The 15,505-nt window shown below is 28.8% G+C and overlaps 4 protein-coding genes across 5 annotated transcripts in view; 1 reads left to right on the plus strand and 3 right to left on the minus strand.

The window, feature by feature from the left end:
• LOC139099458 (chymotrypsin-2-like) overlaps positions 1 to 15,505 on the minus strand; it is a 161,840-nt gene that overhangs the window by 113,160 nt on the left and 33,175 nt on the right. The window lies entirely within an intron of this gene.
• Positions 882 to 2,313, minus strand: LOC139099376 (uncharacterized). Its single transcript, XM_070651816.1, has one exon. It carries the CDS (start codon positions 2,289 to 2,291, stop codon positions 1,014 to 1,016), a length of 1,278 nt encoding a protein of 425 aa, XP_070507917.1. The 5' UTR covers positions 2,292 to 2,313; the 3' UTR covers positions 882 to 1,013.
• LOC139099401 (uncharacterized) lies at positions 3,075 to 9,241 on the plus strand. The gene is made up of 4 exons (XM_070651843.1): positions 3,075 to 3,733; positions 3,938 to 5,326; positions 5,456 to 6,805; positions 6,892 to 9,241. Exons 2-4 carry the CDS (start codon positions 4,005 to 4,007, stop codon positions 8,786 to 8,788), a joined length of 4,569 nt encoding a protein of 1,522 aa, XP_070507944.1. The 5' UTR covers positions 3,075 to 3,733; positions 3,938 to 4,004; the 3' UTR covers positions 8,789 to 9,241.
• Positions 9,717 to 14,648, minus strand: LOC139099430 (uncharacterized). The gene is made up of 3 exons (XM_070651880.1): positions 13,158 to 14,648; positions 9,999 to 13,094; positions 9,717 to 9,945 (listed from the first exon to the last, which is right to left on the minus strand). The coding sequence occupies exons 1-3, from the start codon at positions 14,366 to 14,368 to the stop codon at positions 9,819 to 9,821; spliced, it is 4,434 nt and encodes a 1,477-aa protein (XP_070507981.1). The 5' UTR covers positions 14,369 to 14,648; the 3' UTR covers positions 9,717 to 9,818.

Raw genomic sequence — 15,505 nt, forward strand, 5'->3', positions numbered from 1 at the left:
TGATTAGCGATATCATGCCGACGTACTTCAGCCATACATTAATGGATAGCTAACCCACAACCAGGGCAGTAGTCAGCAATTTGAAGAAAGGCTATTGTGATAGAAGAATTGAAGAATTTTGACTAAGAATGGTTTTGACCAACCTTTTTCTGACGCTCTTACGGATACGCACAAAATAGGCATCCAAAAATAAAATATTTAAAATTTTGAAAACCACATGTTTTATTTTTTAAATTTGTTTTGATTACCTCATTTGCAAGAAACCATTGATTGAATAAGATTATGGATTTGAGTGGAGAATCTGATTTGAGTGGAGAATCCTGTGAGAAATTTACAGGTAAATTATTGTTTTGATAATAATATGAACATGTGATAAATCTTTGATTTATTAAACATAAATATGGACAATTTAAAAACTGAAATGTTCATTCTTTTAGTCACAATTTATTCATGATCTGATCTCATTGCTATCCATTGTTGATTCTGAGTCAAGCTTGAAATGGCTATATCTATGTTTATCTATTCTTATCATTTTATCATCCCATAAAAATATTGAATAATTTAACTAAATTTTCGCTCAAAAATTAAGTTGTCTTGTTCACTTGCTAAATTGACTAAATTTGTTGGGGACATTTCACTTTTTACGCAAAAATACACATAAGTAACTTACTCATTCTCATAAGTATTAACTAAAAAAATGTATATCGATTTCATTCACTTTGAAGCTGCATATGAGAGTAAATATTAGATTAGATTTTAAATGAGAATTGCTTCAATATCATTCATAAAAATATTGGGGTATTATAAAGGATGCTCATATCAACCAATTTAATCAAACTTAAAATGTAACATGATATAAAAAATATTGCCACACATCTGGATCTGATAATCAATTTTACACGCTTTTATTATTTTAAATTCACACAATAAAAAAAAAAAAAAAAACAATTTTCATCTAAGTAATCACGCATGTCAATTTTGATAAAATATCACGCGATAACATAAGCCTTTATTTACACCAATAATCTATATCTGATGTTTCTGATAGCATCGATGTGTGGAACAGCTCTCGAAAACTCGTGAACTTCACATGCATAACCAAATCCTCTTTGTAAATTTGTTCGAGACCATGAAACGTAAGTGATTTGACTGCTTACGTCTGGACAAACAATATATCCAAGACTATTGATTTCAGCTTGAGTTAGCCAAGGATTGTTGACACCTATTAATACAACACCACTCAAATCGGCTTGATTGATCAAAACTTTGTAGTAAATTTGTGGTGCTGGAATTCGTCCAGCTGGCCAATCAAGGAAAATTTGTCTTCTAGTTCCAGCAGTATTCCACAAATTTGTGATTCCAAATGTTCCTGTATATACATCCAAATTAAGTCCACGATCCGATGCCAAACGTCTTGATGAAATTTCAACCGAGTCCCAATTTCCACCGTTAAATGTTTGCCATTGTGGCGCAGCATTTAAGAAATGAAATGTGGCTTGTTGTTGTGATCCCAAGATAAAATCAGACATGGCTGCAATATGTCCACGTGCAAAAAAGAAATTACTTGGTTCAGGTTCAATGAATCTTTCCGCTGCAGCTTGATCGCCCAAAATATTTGCAATTGTTATTCTATGTTGTGGTCTCGTATAAAGATGATTAACATTAGACGCAGTGTAGAAGCCAGCTTGTGTCCATGCAGGACGTGCAACATTTCTTTGATTTCCAGCTGAAACAGGTGTAAAAGTGTAATGGACATACCAATTTGTTTCAAGGACCAAATCATGACAGACAGTATAAAGATGTAGCCAACGAGTTCCAATTTGGAATCCAACGTCAACCAAAATTCCACCATTGTGACATCTCGTTGTTGTTCTTCTTGTTGTCCATTGTGGCCATGCTTGACAACGGAAGGAATTAAAGTTGGAATTTACATTATTATATCGAAAAGTCTGTCCACTGACACATGTTGCTGTAATTGAATTTGGTGCACCTGCTGGAGATGCCCACGTGCCAGAGCACCAAAGTTCAATTCCTTGGTTAGCAGCTAATTGAATTTGTCCATCGCGATTAGCTGGAAGAAAGAATTGATTTGTTCCTGGTCGAATAAAAACTGGTTGTGGAGTTCCAGTTTGTGTGTGAATATCGATTGTACAGGCAACGTTTGCAGTTGTTATATTAGAGGAAATAAATTCTTCTTGAACTGACGAAAATTCGTCTTCAAAAATTACATGGCTATTGACAAATGTCAAAACCGACGCAAATAAAATTACAAGATATATTTTAGAGAACATCACAAAACAACTGAAGTAAAAATCAGAAATACCTCAAATATTATAACGATTGATATGAGGCACTTAATTGATTAACTTATCAACATGAGAAAATAATATTGAGTTACAAAGAAATGCGTTGTGAGATTTAATACCATTTACGATAAGTTGTCAATTATCTTCAGAGTTGACAATCTAGTGGCTATTCATAAAATAAAGTATATTAAGTGTTTGAAATTATCACTTTGTGTCAATAGATACAATATCAAAACAGAACCCTTTTTTATTCAGCGCCTAGTCATGAAATATATATTTCTTGATTATACATCATCATGAATCAAAATATACAAAATTAATTAGCTTGTAACCATTTTCCAAGCAAGGTAACTGTTTCCAAAATCAAGATAAAGAAGCTTTCCACCCGCCATGAAGGTGCTAAATGGAGCCCAATACAAAAGCGCTGCAGCACAGTTCTCATTAGGTAGTAATCCCCATAAGAGCGCGAAGTAAAATTGAAATGAAATGGAATGATATCAATAGTTTAACTATCAATAGAAATCTCTTTTTCTAAAACAAATTAAAAAAATACTCAAAAGTTCGATGAAAATCAATTCAATTGAGTTCAACAAAATGTTTATAAAAATATATCAAATCTTAAAAAAAAAGTTTTAATACTATTGATATAATAAGAATATTTGTGAACATTAGAAAAATCTTTCGTAAACATTCATAACGGTTTTATTATTTTTAAACATTTATTTTCATAAGATCATGATCATTGTTTATTTAATATTCAGTAAAAAAAGTTCACGATGGAGAATTTTGCTTTGATAAAACACCGGTGCTTTGTACTAAAGCCTGTGTGAATTAGAGTTTATGTGATAACTTGTTATTCAATAAGTAAAATAAATGTGAAAAAGCCTTTAATTGTATAAATACATTTAATTGAAATACAAAAATAATAAACTTTCACAATATTTTAAATAATTTTTCATACAAAAATTATACATTTTTAGGCTGATACGAAATTTCTTATCGCTATCGTCATTAAAAAAAGTGAGAACGTTAACTCTTATTATAAATTTTTTGATATTTTGAATAATACATTGGCTTACAACTAAATAAAATATTTTGTGTAAAAAGAAAAACAAAATCAACACCGGCAAAATATTGAAACACCAAATTTACATCAAATTGCGAAATAAAACCATCCATTTTAAAGAAAATCACATAGTTAGGCAAGAAATAAAATAAGTTGAGTAAACTGAAACGTCTTTTTCAGTTTATAAATGTTATATCAATCACGTTATTGCGATTTCGTGTTATATTATAACAAACTCATTTTCAAAAAATTGTGTAATAAATTGTGCGTTCGATATTAATGAATAAGCTTATAGATTTAAAATAAAAAATCATCACTTAAAAGAATTTAAAAAAAACAAAATTATTTTCACAAAACTAAGGTAAGCTTAAAAAAATGAACAAAAGTTGTATTCTATTAGAAACAAATTGAACCGATTAAATCTGTAAAAAAGACTAAAGAAAATCCTTGATTTTGGAAAATGGTTATAAATACTTTGGAATTTTTAAACTTTTTTAAAGAAAAGTAAAAAAAGACGAGTAATGAATAAAATCTAATCACGACTTTAATTTAATTTCAAATTTAGTTCTATTCAAAAAGACCAACAACACATAATTCATTAATTCTTGAGAAAATATTAAAAGTCAACTGACATGTCATCTAACGAGTCTGAATCCGATACAATATCATCATTTGATTTTAGTCGAATTGCATTTTGCAGTCGATCTGAACTGTTGAATGAACTAAAAACACTAAAACTGACTAAAAAAAAGAAGCATCATAGAAAATTTTACAATGAAGATTTTCCCGAACATGACAAAATTCTCGATACAATTGAGTATGAATCAGTCGCTAAAGTTGAGGAAGCTCTTATGGAAACAAAATTGTCAACAAAGAGGGAACTCGAAGGAACTGGTATAATGATTTATCAGAAAGCATCAGAGAGAACCGATTTATCATTAAAATATGCACAGCTAGTAAAGAAATTACAAGACGTTGAAGTGACTGAGGATGGTGATACTCAAATTTTTAAGGCAGGTTTTGACAGTCATTTTTTAAACTTTATCAACAATGTCATGACGATGAATGAATTAATGGCAAATCCGGGAATATCAATCAAATCTAAACGTAAAGATAACACAAAAGCTGTTGGATTATTTATTGGAAATTTATATAATGTCAATTATTACACACTAGCAAGAGTCATTCAAATTGCAAAGCTAATAAAGGAAAAGAAAGGTCCAAAGAATAAAATGCTTTTGGAGCATGTGCTGACAACAATGTCAGTTCGACTGAGTCATGAAAATATCAAAATGGACGTGATTAATAACATGCTCGGAAGATATGATCCAGATAATAATGCAAATAAGAATTTGAATCCAGACAGCGATGCTATTGCAAATTTTTGTGCATTTTTAGCTGACATTAAGGAAAATAAGTTTAAATTTTATGATGGATATGAAAGTTTTGAGAAAATCGCTGAAGAATCACATGAAATTAAAATTGGATGTCTGATTCAAGATGCATTCACAAATGAGGAATCCTTAAATGTTTACCGAGATGTTGCTTTAAATATTCACAACTATCGTCCAGAATTATTGCAATTACAATTAAAGGAAGAATTCAACAAAGTTATAGCAAAGTTTGACGCAAAAAAGCAAAAATTTGATCTTGAGAATGTAAACAAATTTAGTCATGTTGGAAATATGATTGTTGAATTTTACACAGCTGGTTTGATTGAGGATGACTTAGTTGAAACCTATTTAAATGCATTGAAAGGATCAAAAATGCCGAAAAAGATTTTCAGATGGATTTTTTTGCAAGTTTTGAAACGTTATGAGGGATCAAAACTAACTGATTATTTTCAATATTTTCAATCTATTTGCATTGAAATGCCTGAATTTAGATCAAATATTACAATGGTAAAAGAATATCTACAAAACAGAGGAACTAGGAAGATTATTACCTCAAAAAGGTGAGTTTTTCGGTTAATATTTTTTGTATGTTTGTACTGCATGCTTTAGCAGCAATTTGCAACAAATTGCGTCAAATTTTTAGTAAAAATACACCAATAATTTAAATAAAAATCTTTTTGTCTTTTTAGAGAGAAAATTTTAGAAACCGGAGCAGCTGCGCAACCTGATTTACAAGAATTTTTTGCAAAACGTGCAAAACACGATGCAACATTTAAATGCAATAAAATATCATCTTGTCATTTTGCAGGATTAAGAAGTCTCGATATTTTAACAAGTCACATTGGGAGCAAATTTTTTAATAAAACCACAATCGATATTTGTGTAAAACTATCAAAAAATATGTTGGATATACCAAGTGAGGCGAAAATTGGTGAAAATCTCGAACGCGAAATGAAATTATATTTTCCGTACTTCTTAAATGACCTCGAACCTGAATTAAAAGTATCAAATTTTTCAAATCTTTTAATTTCATTCTATGATGATGGATTATTGAAATATAAAATCATATCCAAATGGATGGATCAAATTTATGACGTTGTTAAAACTCAAAAGCACACGTTTCATAAAAACTATATGGACATATATGTATCAACATTTAAGAGAATATCCAAAAATTTAATGCGAGATGATCCAAATTCTTGGCTAATTCATTCAAATTTTGTTGACAGTTGTGAGTTTGAATCGAGTAAATTTACAGATTTCAAGAAATTTAAGGAGCTGATTGAGCGATTTGAGAAATGTTCAGAATTTACGAGCGTTAATGAACTCAAAAAATTGGTCATTCCGAATGATAAAATTGCAATTAAACAAATCAGCAAGTTTGTAATTGATTTCTATATCAATGAAAAACCAAGTGCCTTACTTATTGCATCAGTATTTACCGTCCTGGCAGATAAATACACTCCAAAATTGGATAAAAATTTACTTCAATCAGAATTTCAAAATGCAATGTGTCTGAAAATAGGTTACATTTGTGCACGTGATAGTGCTCTTACTTCAAAAGTTCATCAAGATGGCCAACTTACAATTGAGCTTATACGAGAAATGTTTATGAAAACTCATATTACTCAACTTGGATTAGCAACATTCTTAATCACAATGAGTGAAATGCTTGTAAAATATCCGATTCCAGTTCGTGAACTTATCTCACTTGCAACAATTAAATGGAATGAATTTTTCATTAGTGCTAATCCAATTTCACCCCAAGTTCAAAGAACTTTAAAGGAATTAGGTAGAGCCATCGTAAAAGCATCTGATGAAGATCCAAAAGAATTCATGAAAACTAAAGACATTCTTCAAATTATAAAAGAAATTTTGGATGACAGTGAACAGAAAAGAAAAATTATTGAACAGGAACAATGGAATAAATTGTCAATTTCAACTCCATCCCCAAGATCGCTAATTAAAAATGTCAGATTACCAAATAAAATCAGGACTATAAACGAAATTGAGATGAAAAAAGAAAACTTAATATCAAGGTAAGATAATAAAGGGAAAGGGTGAGGTTGAGGTTTTGAATTATTTTTGCAAAAATATTTTGAAAACATTAATTTAATTTATTTAGTTCTAGGAGTTCTTCCACATCATCAATGTCAAATGAAGCTTCATCAAAAACTTCCGATACTCCATCCTCTATTGAACAAAATTTAGAAAATTCAACGAATGAAATCACAAAATTGATACGAACTAGTGAACCGAAAATTTTGTTCGAAAACATTACCGAATTTAAAGATTTTTGCGAATACTTTGATAATTTGGAACCTAAAACCAGCAAAGATGATGAACAAATTTTTGACTCAAATTTTGTTTCAACAATTAAATTCACTAAAAAGGAGCAAATTTTAAGTTTTTCTAGAAAATTCATAGATCGAGTTTTAGCAAATAAAGCTCCAATCATATTTTTTGTCCAAAATGCGATTAAAATTGGAAATTTTTTACAAACTCCTTCCAAAAAAACTGAAAACTTAACATTTCGAAAGACTTTGATTGATGAAATCCTTTCGATTTTTTCTGGTGAGAAAATATTAGTTGAATTTATGTGCGAACTTTACAACAATAATTTTATCAGTAAAACCACAATGATTGTTTTTGTGGAAAAATTCAAAACTCAGGATCCAAAAAATTTAATTTTATTGCAAATTTTCATAAGAATTTGTGGTTTAAAACTAGCAAATCAAGGAGATAAGCAGCAATTAATTCAAATTAGGACCATTACGAGATCATTCAAAGGATCTGTGGATGTGGACGAGAATTTAAGGTTTATTGCTCAAGATTTATCAAATTCTTTGAATTCAGTAATTTCACTAATGGAAAAAGTTCAGGGAATTGAGAAGAATGTAACAATTAATGACTTGAATGAGTCTATGAATGATGAAGAGTTCAATGCCGTTTTAAATTTTATCAAAAATTCCAACGAAACTCCTGAAAAGATTGCGGATGATTTAATTACAAAATCATTAATTAATCCTCAAATTTCTGTAATAGCTGCTAGAAAATTTGATGGTCGAGTTAAACATTTTATAATACAGAAAATTCAAAATTTATTGAAAGATGTTCCAGAAATTTCAATATCGGCAGCTGAATTCAGAAACTTAATTGAATTCCTTGCTAATCTTTATAATGTCGACATTCTAAGAAACGAATTCCTCAATTGGTGTATTGAAATATTTTTAAAGACTACAACGGAAGAAGTTTCGTGTGAGTGCCTTGCCATTATTTTCGAAACATGTGGCAGTAAAATGGAAAAGAGTAACAAACTTAAATTGGATGTTTACTTAAAGTTTTTTGAAACAGTGTTAGCTTCAAATGAAGGTTCGATACGTTGTGATTATTTCAAAAGAATTACAGTCCTTAAAGCCAGAAACTGGAAATCTATTCATATTTCTGAAAATTATTTTGAAGACTTCTTAATGCTATACAGCATAAATGATGCAAATATTGATGAACTAGTCGAAATTTTTAAGTTAAACGACGAAGAAATGGAAAAATTCATTCAAATTCTGTGGAAAGTAATTCTCAAGGAAGCTCCACATCCATCTTATTCAATTTTATGTGAAGAAATTTTCAAATCTTGTGAGAATTTCCATTCAATGCTGATAAAGTTTTTAACTGAGAGATGGAAAATTTTTATAAATTTAGACGATGAATTTTTCAATGAAAATGTCAAACAAAGATTAGGAAAAGTCATAATTTTTGTGGCTCAGACTTACAATAGAAATTTGCTAACTGATGACATTCTTGAGATGTGGATTGACATCAAATTGACTTTAAAAACTTTGCCAGAATTTATTCAAATAATTTTTAGTATTCTTGGATCCTGTAAGCGTTTAGAGAATAATAGAAATATTAGATTAATGTCGTTGGCAAAAAATATTGAAAATATTTACTTTGAGGAAATGGAAGAACGAGTTAGTGTCATTATTAGTGATTTAAATGTTTTGAACAAAAATTCACTAAAATGAGTTATTATTAAATATTTTTATTGATTATTTTGATTTAATTTTATTCAATTAAATTAGAAATATCATATTCTAATCCCACACTAGTTGATAATCAAAGATATTAAATTCCAAATTGATTTATCAGCAGCAAAAGAAATAAATAAAAAGAAATTGGGATTTTAGCTGAAATAAAAATTGGACGAATGTCTGATTTCAAGACGCTAAACTGAATCATTTATTTTTGTGTATTTTGGAAAAACTATTAAAATGAATTTAATCTTAACTTCATAAACAGATAAATTTTGCAGCTAAATGCCAGTACACAAACAAATGTGACATGATAAAGCACATGAGAATTTATTTATTTATATTACATTTTCTTACAACTGTAAAATTTTCCATAAGCTTCAATCAAAATTATTATTATAATATTTCATATTATTTTGTAATAAAAGTTAAGTTTTGATAACAATATTAATATTAATTCAATAAAAACTATTATTACCCAGATATAGACCATAATCGATCAAAGTGAGTAATTAAGCATTTATTTTTATTCTATATTATAAATTTTTGAATCTAAACAATTTTTTTGAACCATTTAAACTCCACTAAAAGTTCTGTAAATCTTTCAATTTAAATGTCTATTTGAAGAAATAAACAACATAACCAAAAAGTATGGAAATACAAAAATTTAAAATTTCTGTGGAAATTTTAATAAAAATAGACATTTAAACTAAAATATTGACCTAAAGCCTTAAAACAACCTAAAAATAAAAAAATTAGTTTTTTTGAAATGTTTTGTTGAATTTTAAAATTGATAACCTGAAATTTGAAGAAATTATTGAAAATTTCATAACTAACGAATTGACAAATTTGTTTCAGTTTTATTATAAAAATTTAACAATTTTTATCAGCAAGAAGTCAAACATTTAAAAAGTTGCTTAGAAATTTGAATTTATTTGATAAAAATGTAAGACAAAATTAGGTGATATGATTTTAAATTTTAGAGATAAATTATAGAAAAAAGGTAATTTTTTATTTTCTCTTTTTAAATTACATTTTCATTAATGATGTTTAGTCCCTTTATAATCGACTCAATTTGAACATCCATTCCACGATAGTAAATGTCATCAAAGTTTTTCACTAAAATTTTCAATCTGTCATTTGGCGATTCAGTCAAAATTAGGTGATATGATTTTAAATTTTAGAGATAAATTATAGAAAAAAGGTAAACCGTCTACATTTGCTCAAAATACTGAAAATTCTTGTGATAAATTCTGATGGTAATTTTAATGTCAATTTCTGGTCCAAAAACATTTCGAGAATTTCGTCAGATGCCAAATTATTGTTGTAAATTTCAGCTACAAACGTCATGACTTTTCCTAATCGTTCTTTGACATTTTCATTGAACATGTCAGCATTAAATCCAATGAATGTTATGCATCGTGCTGTTAAGAAAGTTGTCAGATTCTGTTGGAAATTCTCACAATATTTTGAAATTTCTTCACATAAAATTGAATAAGATGGATGTGGTGAATCTCTGAGGATGACTTTCCACAAAATTTGGATGAATTTTTCCATTTCTTCTTCATCGGATTTGAAAATTTCAACAAGTTCATCAATTTTTGCATCATTCATGCTGAACAGCATCAAAAAATCTTCATAGAAATTTTGTGGAATGTTCAAAGTTTTCCACTTCCTGATCTTTGTTTTCAGAATTCTTTTAAAACATTCTGAACGAATTGTGTTGTTTTCTTCTGCTAAAACTGCCTCAAAAAACTTCATATAAATATCAAATTTGTGTTTGTTCATATTTTCCATTTTTTGTCCACATTTCGTGAATAATAACTCAATTGATTGACTGCAAATGTCATTTGTAGATGACTGCATCAAAATTTCGACTGTCCATGTCAAAAATTCATTTTTTAAGAACTCCAAATTATACAATTCAGCAACAAACTCCATTAAATTCATAAACTCGTCAGGTTTGATGACAAATTTTGGAACTTCTTTAATGATGTTTTCAGTTTTCTGAATAAATAAATCTTTGAGTTTTCCATCAAGGTTACATGCACTTTTGACAAAAATTTGTGGATTTTTGAGCGCATTTTTCAACAAGTCATCAACAAGCTTGTCAGCTGATTCAATCAAAACTTGTTGCTTGATTTGAAAATTTTCCAGCAAAAGAATTATTGAATTCGTTGAATTTGCCAAATCTTGTGCTAAAAACTTCAGATCTTCATCATAATTTGGCAGATTTTTAACTGATCTTGCAATTGTCCTTATCTGCAACAGTTGTTCCTTATCACCTTGACTTGATAATCGAATCGCACAAGTTCTTACAAAAATTTGCATCAAAACAATATTTTCAGGAGCTTGAGATTTAAATTTATCCACAAATGCGATCATTGATGTCTTATTAACGAAACTGTTATTGTAAAGTTCACACATAAATTCCAATAAAAGTTTTTGATTCTCAAATTTAAAGAAAATCTCATCGACCAAAATCTTTTGAAATGATATTTTTTGAATCTTTAGCTTGAAAATATTCTGAATGGCATTTCCGATTTTTTGTACTTTTTGAATGAAGAAGATGACAGTCGATTGACCAGCAAGAACTCGTTCAATGAATTTCTTAGCAAGATCATTGATTTGTTCTTTTTTTGTGAATTTGATTGTTGATATGAAAATTGGATCAAAGAGGAATTTATCATCATTTGAAGTTTTTAGTTCAATACTGTTGAAGTAGTCGCAATAATCTTGATAGTCTTTGATATCTTCAGGATTCACTTTTGGTTGATTTGCTGTGAATTTTTGACCATTATGAGAAAGATCTTCTTTTTCAGTTTGTGTGTCTTCTTTGGGGAAAAGTATTGATGTATCTGGTTGATTAAAACTGGATAGATCTGTTGATTTTGATTTTGTGGATTTTTGTTCAGCTGATTGCAACAAAGTTGGTTCTTGTTCAGCTTTATTTTCATTAAATATTGTAGTTGAACAACTAGAATCTCGTAAATGTTTATTGTTGTCCAAATTTTGAATTTTTTGATCATTATTATTTTGTTTCTGCTTCTTTTCTTCTGATTCCTTCCTTTTTAATTTGCTATCTTCTATAATATTCTCATAAACATTGATCACTTTTTTGATCTTTAAATAATTTATTCTTTCAGCCTCAAACGCGTGTTTAATCTTATTGATGACCTCTAATAAGATCTTTTCAACTTTAGTAGGCAATGGCTTCGCTCCATAGAAAAACTGACTAACTTTCTCATTATAATATTTAATTAATTCAAAAACTGGATATAAATTTGGATTCAATAAGTCAGAAATAGTGTTGAGAATATTTGCAAGTCCTAATCGAGTAACGATTGTTTGGAGACACAGTGTTTGAATTAAGTCAATCATATATTCAGCTTTTGTATAACCATCACTTTTTGTATTCTTACAAATGGCACATAAATGACCTAATTTTAAACATATTGCTTCTTGAAACTCAGATCGTAATATATTTTTGTCCAATCTTGGTGTAAATTCTTCAGGAAGTTTAGTAATTAAGAAAGAAATTTCCAATGCATCAGTATTGTCATCTGTATATAGCTTCAGCATGTATCGCGAAATGATCTTAATAGCAAACTTGCTATTAGGAAGTTCAACATTTTGGAGCTTTTTCAAATGTTTAGCCTTAGGGTCAGATTTATAGATTAAGCAAACTTCCCTGAATTTATCAAAATCATCAAATTTTATTCTTTTGAATTCGAATGCTTCTAGTATTGAAAAGTTCAATTCCCAAGCTAGAGGATGGTCACGGAGGAACTGAAGTGAAACTTTGTGAAAAATTTGTGAATAAATTTCAAGAATTTTATCTTTAAATTGATGGTCCTTATCCTTAATACTTTTAAATAATTCTTCGAACCAGAAATCAATTACAACATGATTGATCAGTTTTTCCTCATAAAGTGCAGCTAGAAGAGTTGAGAAATTGTACACTTTTGCAGTTGGTTCAATATCTCCATTAAAAAATGGTAAATACGTCTTTATCTCACGTACAAAAATGTCTACAATTTCCTCTCCAATTTGAAATTTTAATGATTTTTTTGTCACATTTACGCAAATTTTGATTCTTTCTGGTGTAAAAAAGTTATTTCCAATGTGTCTATTTAAAAGCTCAATTCCTCTTAATGCTGCAAAGTGACAGGATGGTCTGTTTTCACATACAAAGATGTCTGGATGGTGGATATTATTAGTGGATTTAGTTGTCAAGCATTTTGATGAAAATTGCCGAAAATCTGGTAAATCAGCTGCTGAGATTCCGGTTCTTTTGATTCTAAAAACAAATAAAATATATTTTAAATTTCAAATTTAGCAGATTTGTAATTCCTAAACTTACTTTTTTCCATTCCTGATTCCTTCAATCTCCTTATCTTTGACATATTCTTCAACAGGTGCAATGACTTTATCTGGATTAGGTAGCTTGCTTGCAAATTTTTTAAAACTATCAAAATACTTGTAGATATTTTTGCCTCGATATTTTGTCAGGACATCAATAAAATTGAATGTAAATAATAAACTTGCTGCATTTGGGTAACTTACAGCATTTAAATAATGCTCCACAACACTCTCATCTAATAATCCACTTTGATAGAACTTTGTAATTGATTTCCCAAGTATACTGCATCTATTCAAATTTTCAGCATTATCATTGCATTTAATCACTTCATATCGCTCAATTTCCTTAATAAATAGTTTACTCAAGCAGTACCTTGTTTCATTTGGTCGCATGTAATGAATGTCCAATGCGATGTCACGATAAACATTTGTAAACTTTTTATTTTCAACTTTAATTGCATCTTTGACTAAAATTGTTATTTCAACTTCTAATGCTTTTTCTGACATGTTTTTAAAGTCCAAAAAGTTTTCATAAAATTCATAGTGTTCGTCATAGCAGATTTGATCCAGAAACCGTGAAAATTTCATCATTGGATCATCCTCTGAATCAGAATCTGTGTCACTGCTGGGTGCAATTGTAAGTCCATTGATAATCAGATGATTAAATACTTCTAGTGAGACATTCTCAGATTTCATCTTATGGGATGTGATAAACCAAATCGTTTCAATAAAAAAACTATTTTTTTGTGTTTCCTTTTGCTTTGCCATCTGACAAATCTCAATAATTGGTGCAAGATTAAAGACATCAACAATGTAAAGATATCCGATAAAACTTGCAATACTTTTTCCACGCTGTACTGCAAAATCATTCATTTTGCTATCATCATAAACTGACACAAATGTCTTCATGATATTTAACAAATATTCAGCAAACACGACGTGGAACAGAACAAGCTCACCATTTTCATTACATCCTTCAGCTTCAAGTTCCTTCACAAGTTGAGCACACTTGAGCGACAAATGAGGTTTTAGAATGACTTTATCATAGATTATGATGCTTACAGCTTCCATTTGTTTTGATGTTGTTAAACAACCATCCTTTAACCTATGATACACTTGAGACGGTGATTCAGTTTCAATGTATTCAACAATTGAATGGGATATTGCAAAATTGCAATAGAAATCGAATGAACGGCTTTGAATTGCTCCCATTTTTTTTTTGGTCTTTAGATGTTTTCACAAATTTTGAATAGTTTTGTTGTTTTATTTTTTCAAAATTGGGTTAAATTGTGATTTTTAATTAATATTTAATGTTTAATTTATCAGCTTTCACTATTTATACAGTTCTATAGTTTCTTTATATATCCTTCTAAATCCCAATAATTTCACAAACTTTTTTATTCTTCTCCTTAACTTGTTGAATATTTTGCATCACATTTGCATTGAGATTCTTATGAATAGTTTATGATTATGTTAAAATTTACATTTGAAATTAAATTTCCAAACTGTTTTATTTTTTAATTAATAAAGTTTCGGTTTGTTTTGTTTACAAAAATATTAATACAAATGAAATTTGTTTATGTTTTCATACGATAATATGCAACAAGTCTGTGCTAAGATTACTAATACTATTAAACATGTCATGTGTTTAAGATTATGTACTAAAATTACTCGTCATGTTGTGAATTCCAAAACTTCTTCATCTTTATATATTAATAACCTTTTCATTTTATTTCATATTGAACATTTTAACTAATCGATATATGTATAATGCTTGTTTGGAAAACAAAATGTCATTATTTTAAAAAGATATGTTCTCTGTTGATGAATTTAAAGTACATTCACTATGCTTTCTCAATATCGGGACCGGGATTAAAAATTGAAATTATTAGGTAATTTTTTGATTTAAATTGTCAACTTTTAAAAATTATTTTGAAAATTTTTTAAAAATTTTTATTTCATTTAGTAAAATTTTCACAATTTAACAATTTATCTATGTCTATGTAATCGATTTTCGCTGGGAAAATGTTCGAAAAACTTCCTTACAGTAATAAATTACACCTATTTTCGGGATCCCGGGATTTCCCGGGAAATCCCGAAAATTTCAATCACATTAAAAATATTAAAAATTTCATGTTTTGTTGAATTTTTAATCAATATTTGATGAAACTTATTCATTCGATAGTCGATAATTACGATCGATAATTACGAATCACACAGTCCACAAATTTTTGTCAAAAGTGCATGGAAATTTATTATTCACGAAATGTGGTCAAAAATGGAAAATATGAACAAGCACAAATTTGATATTTATATGAAGTTCTTTGAGGCAGTTTTAGCACAATTCGT

Source organism: Chironomus tepperi, unplaced genomic scaffold (genome assembly GCF_022539635.2).
Source record: "Chironomus tepperi strain 1889 unplaced genomic scaffold, CSIRO-AGI_Ctep_v1 contig_467, whole genome shotgun sequence".
In the NCBI taxonomy this organism is placed as follows: domain Eukaryota; kingdom Metazoa; phylum Arthropoda; class Insecta; order Diptera; family Chironomidae; genus Chironomus; species Chironomus tepperi.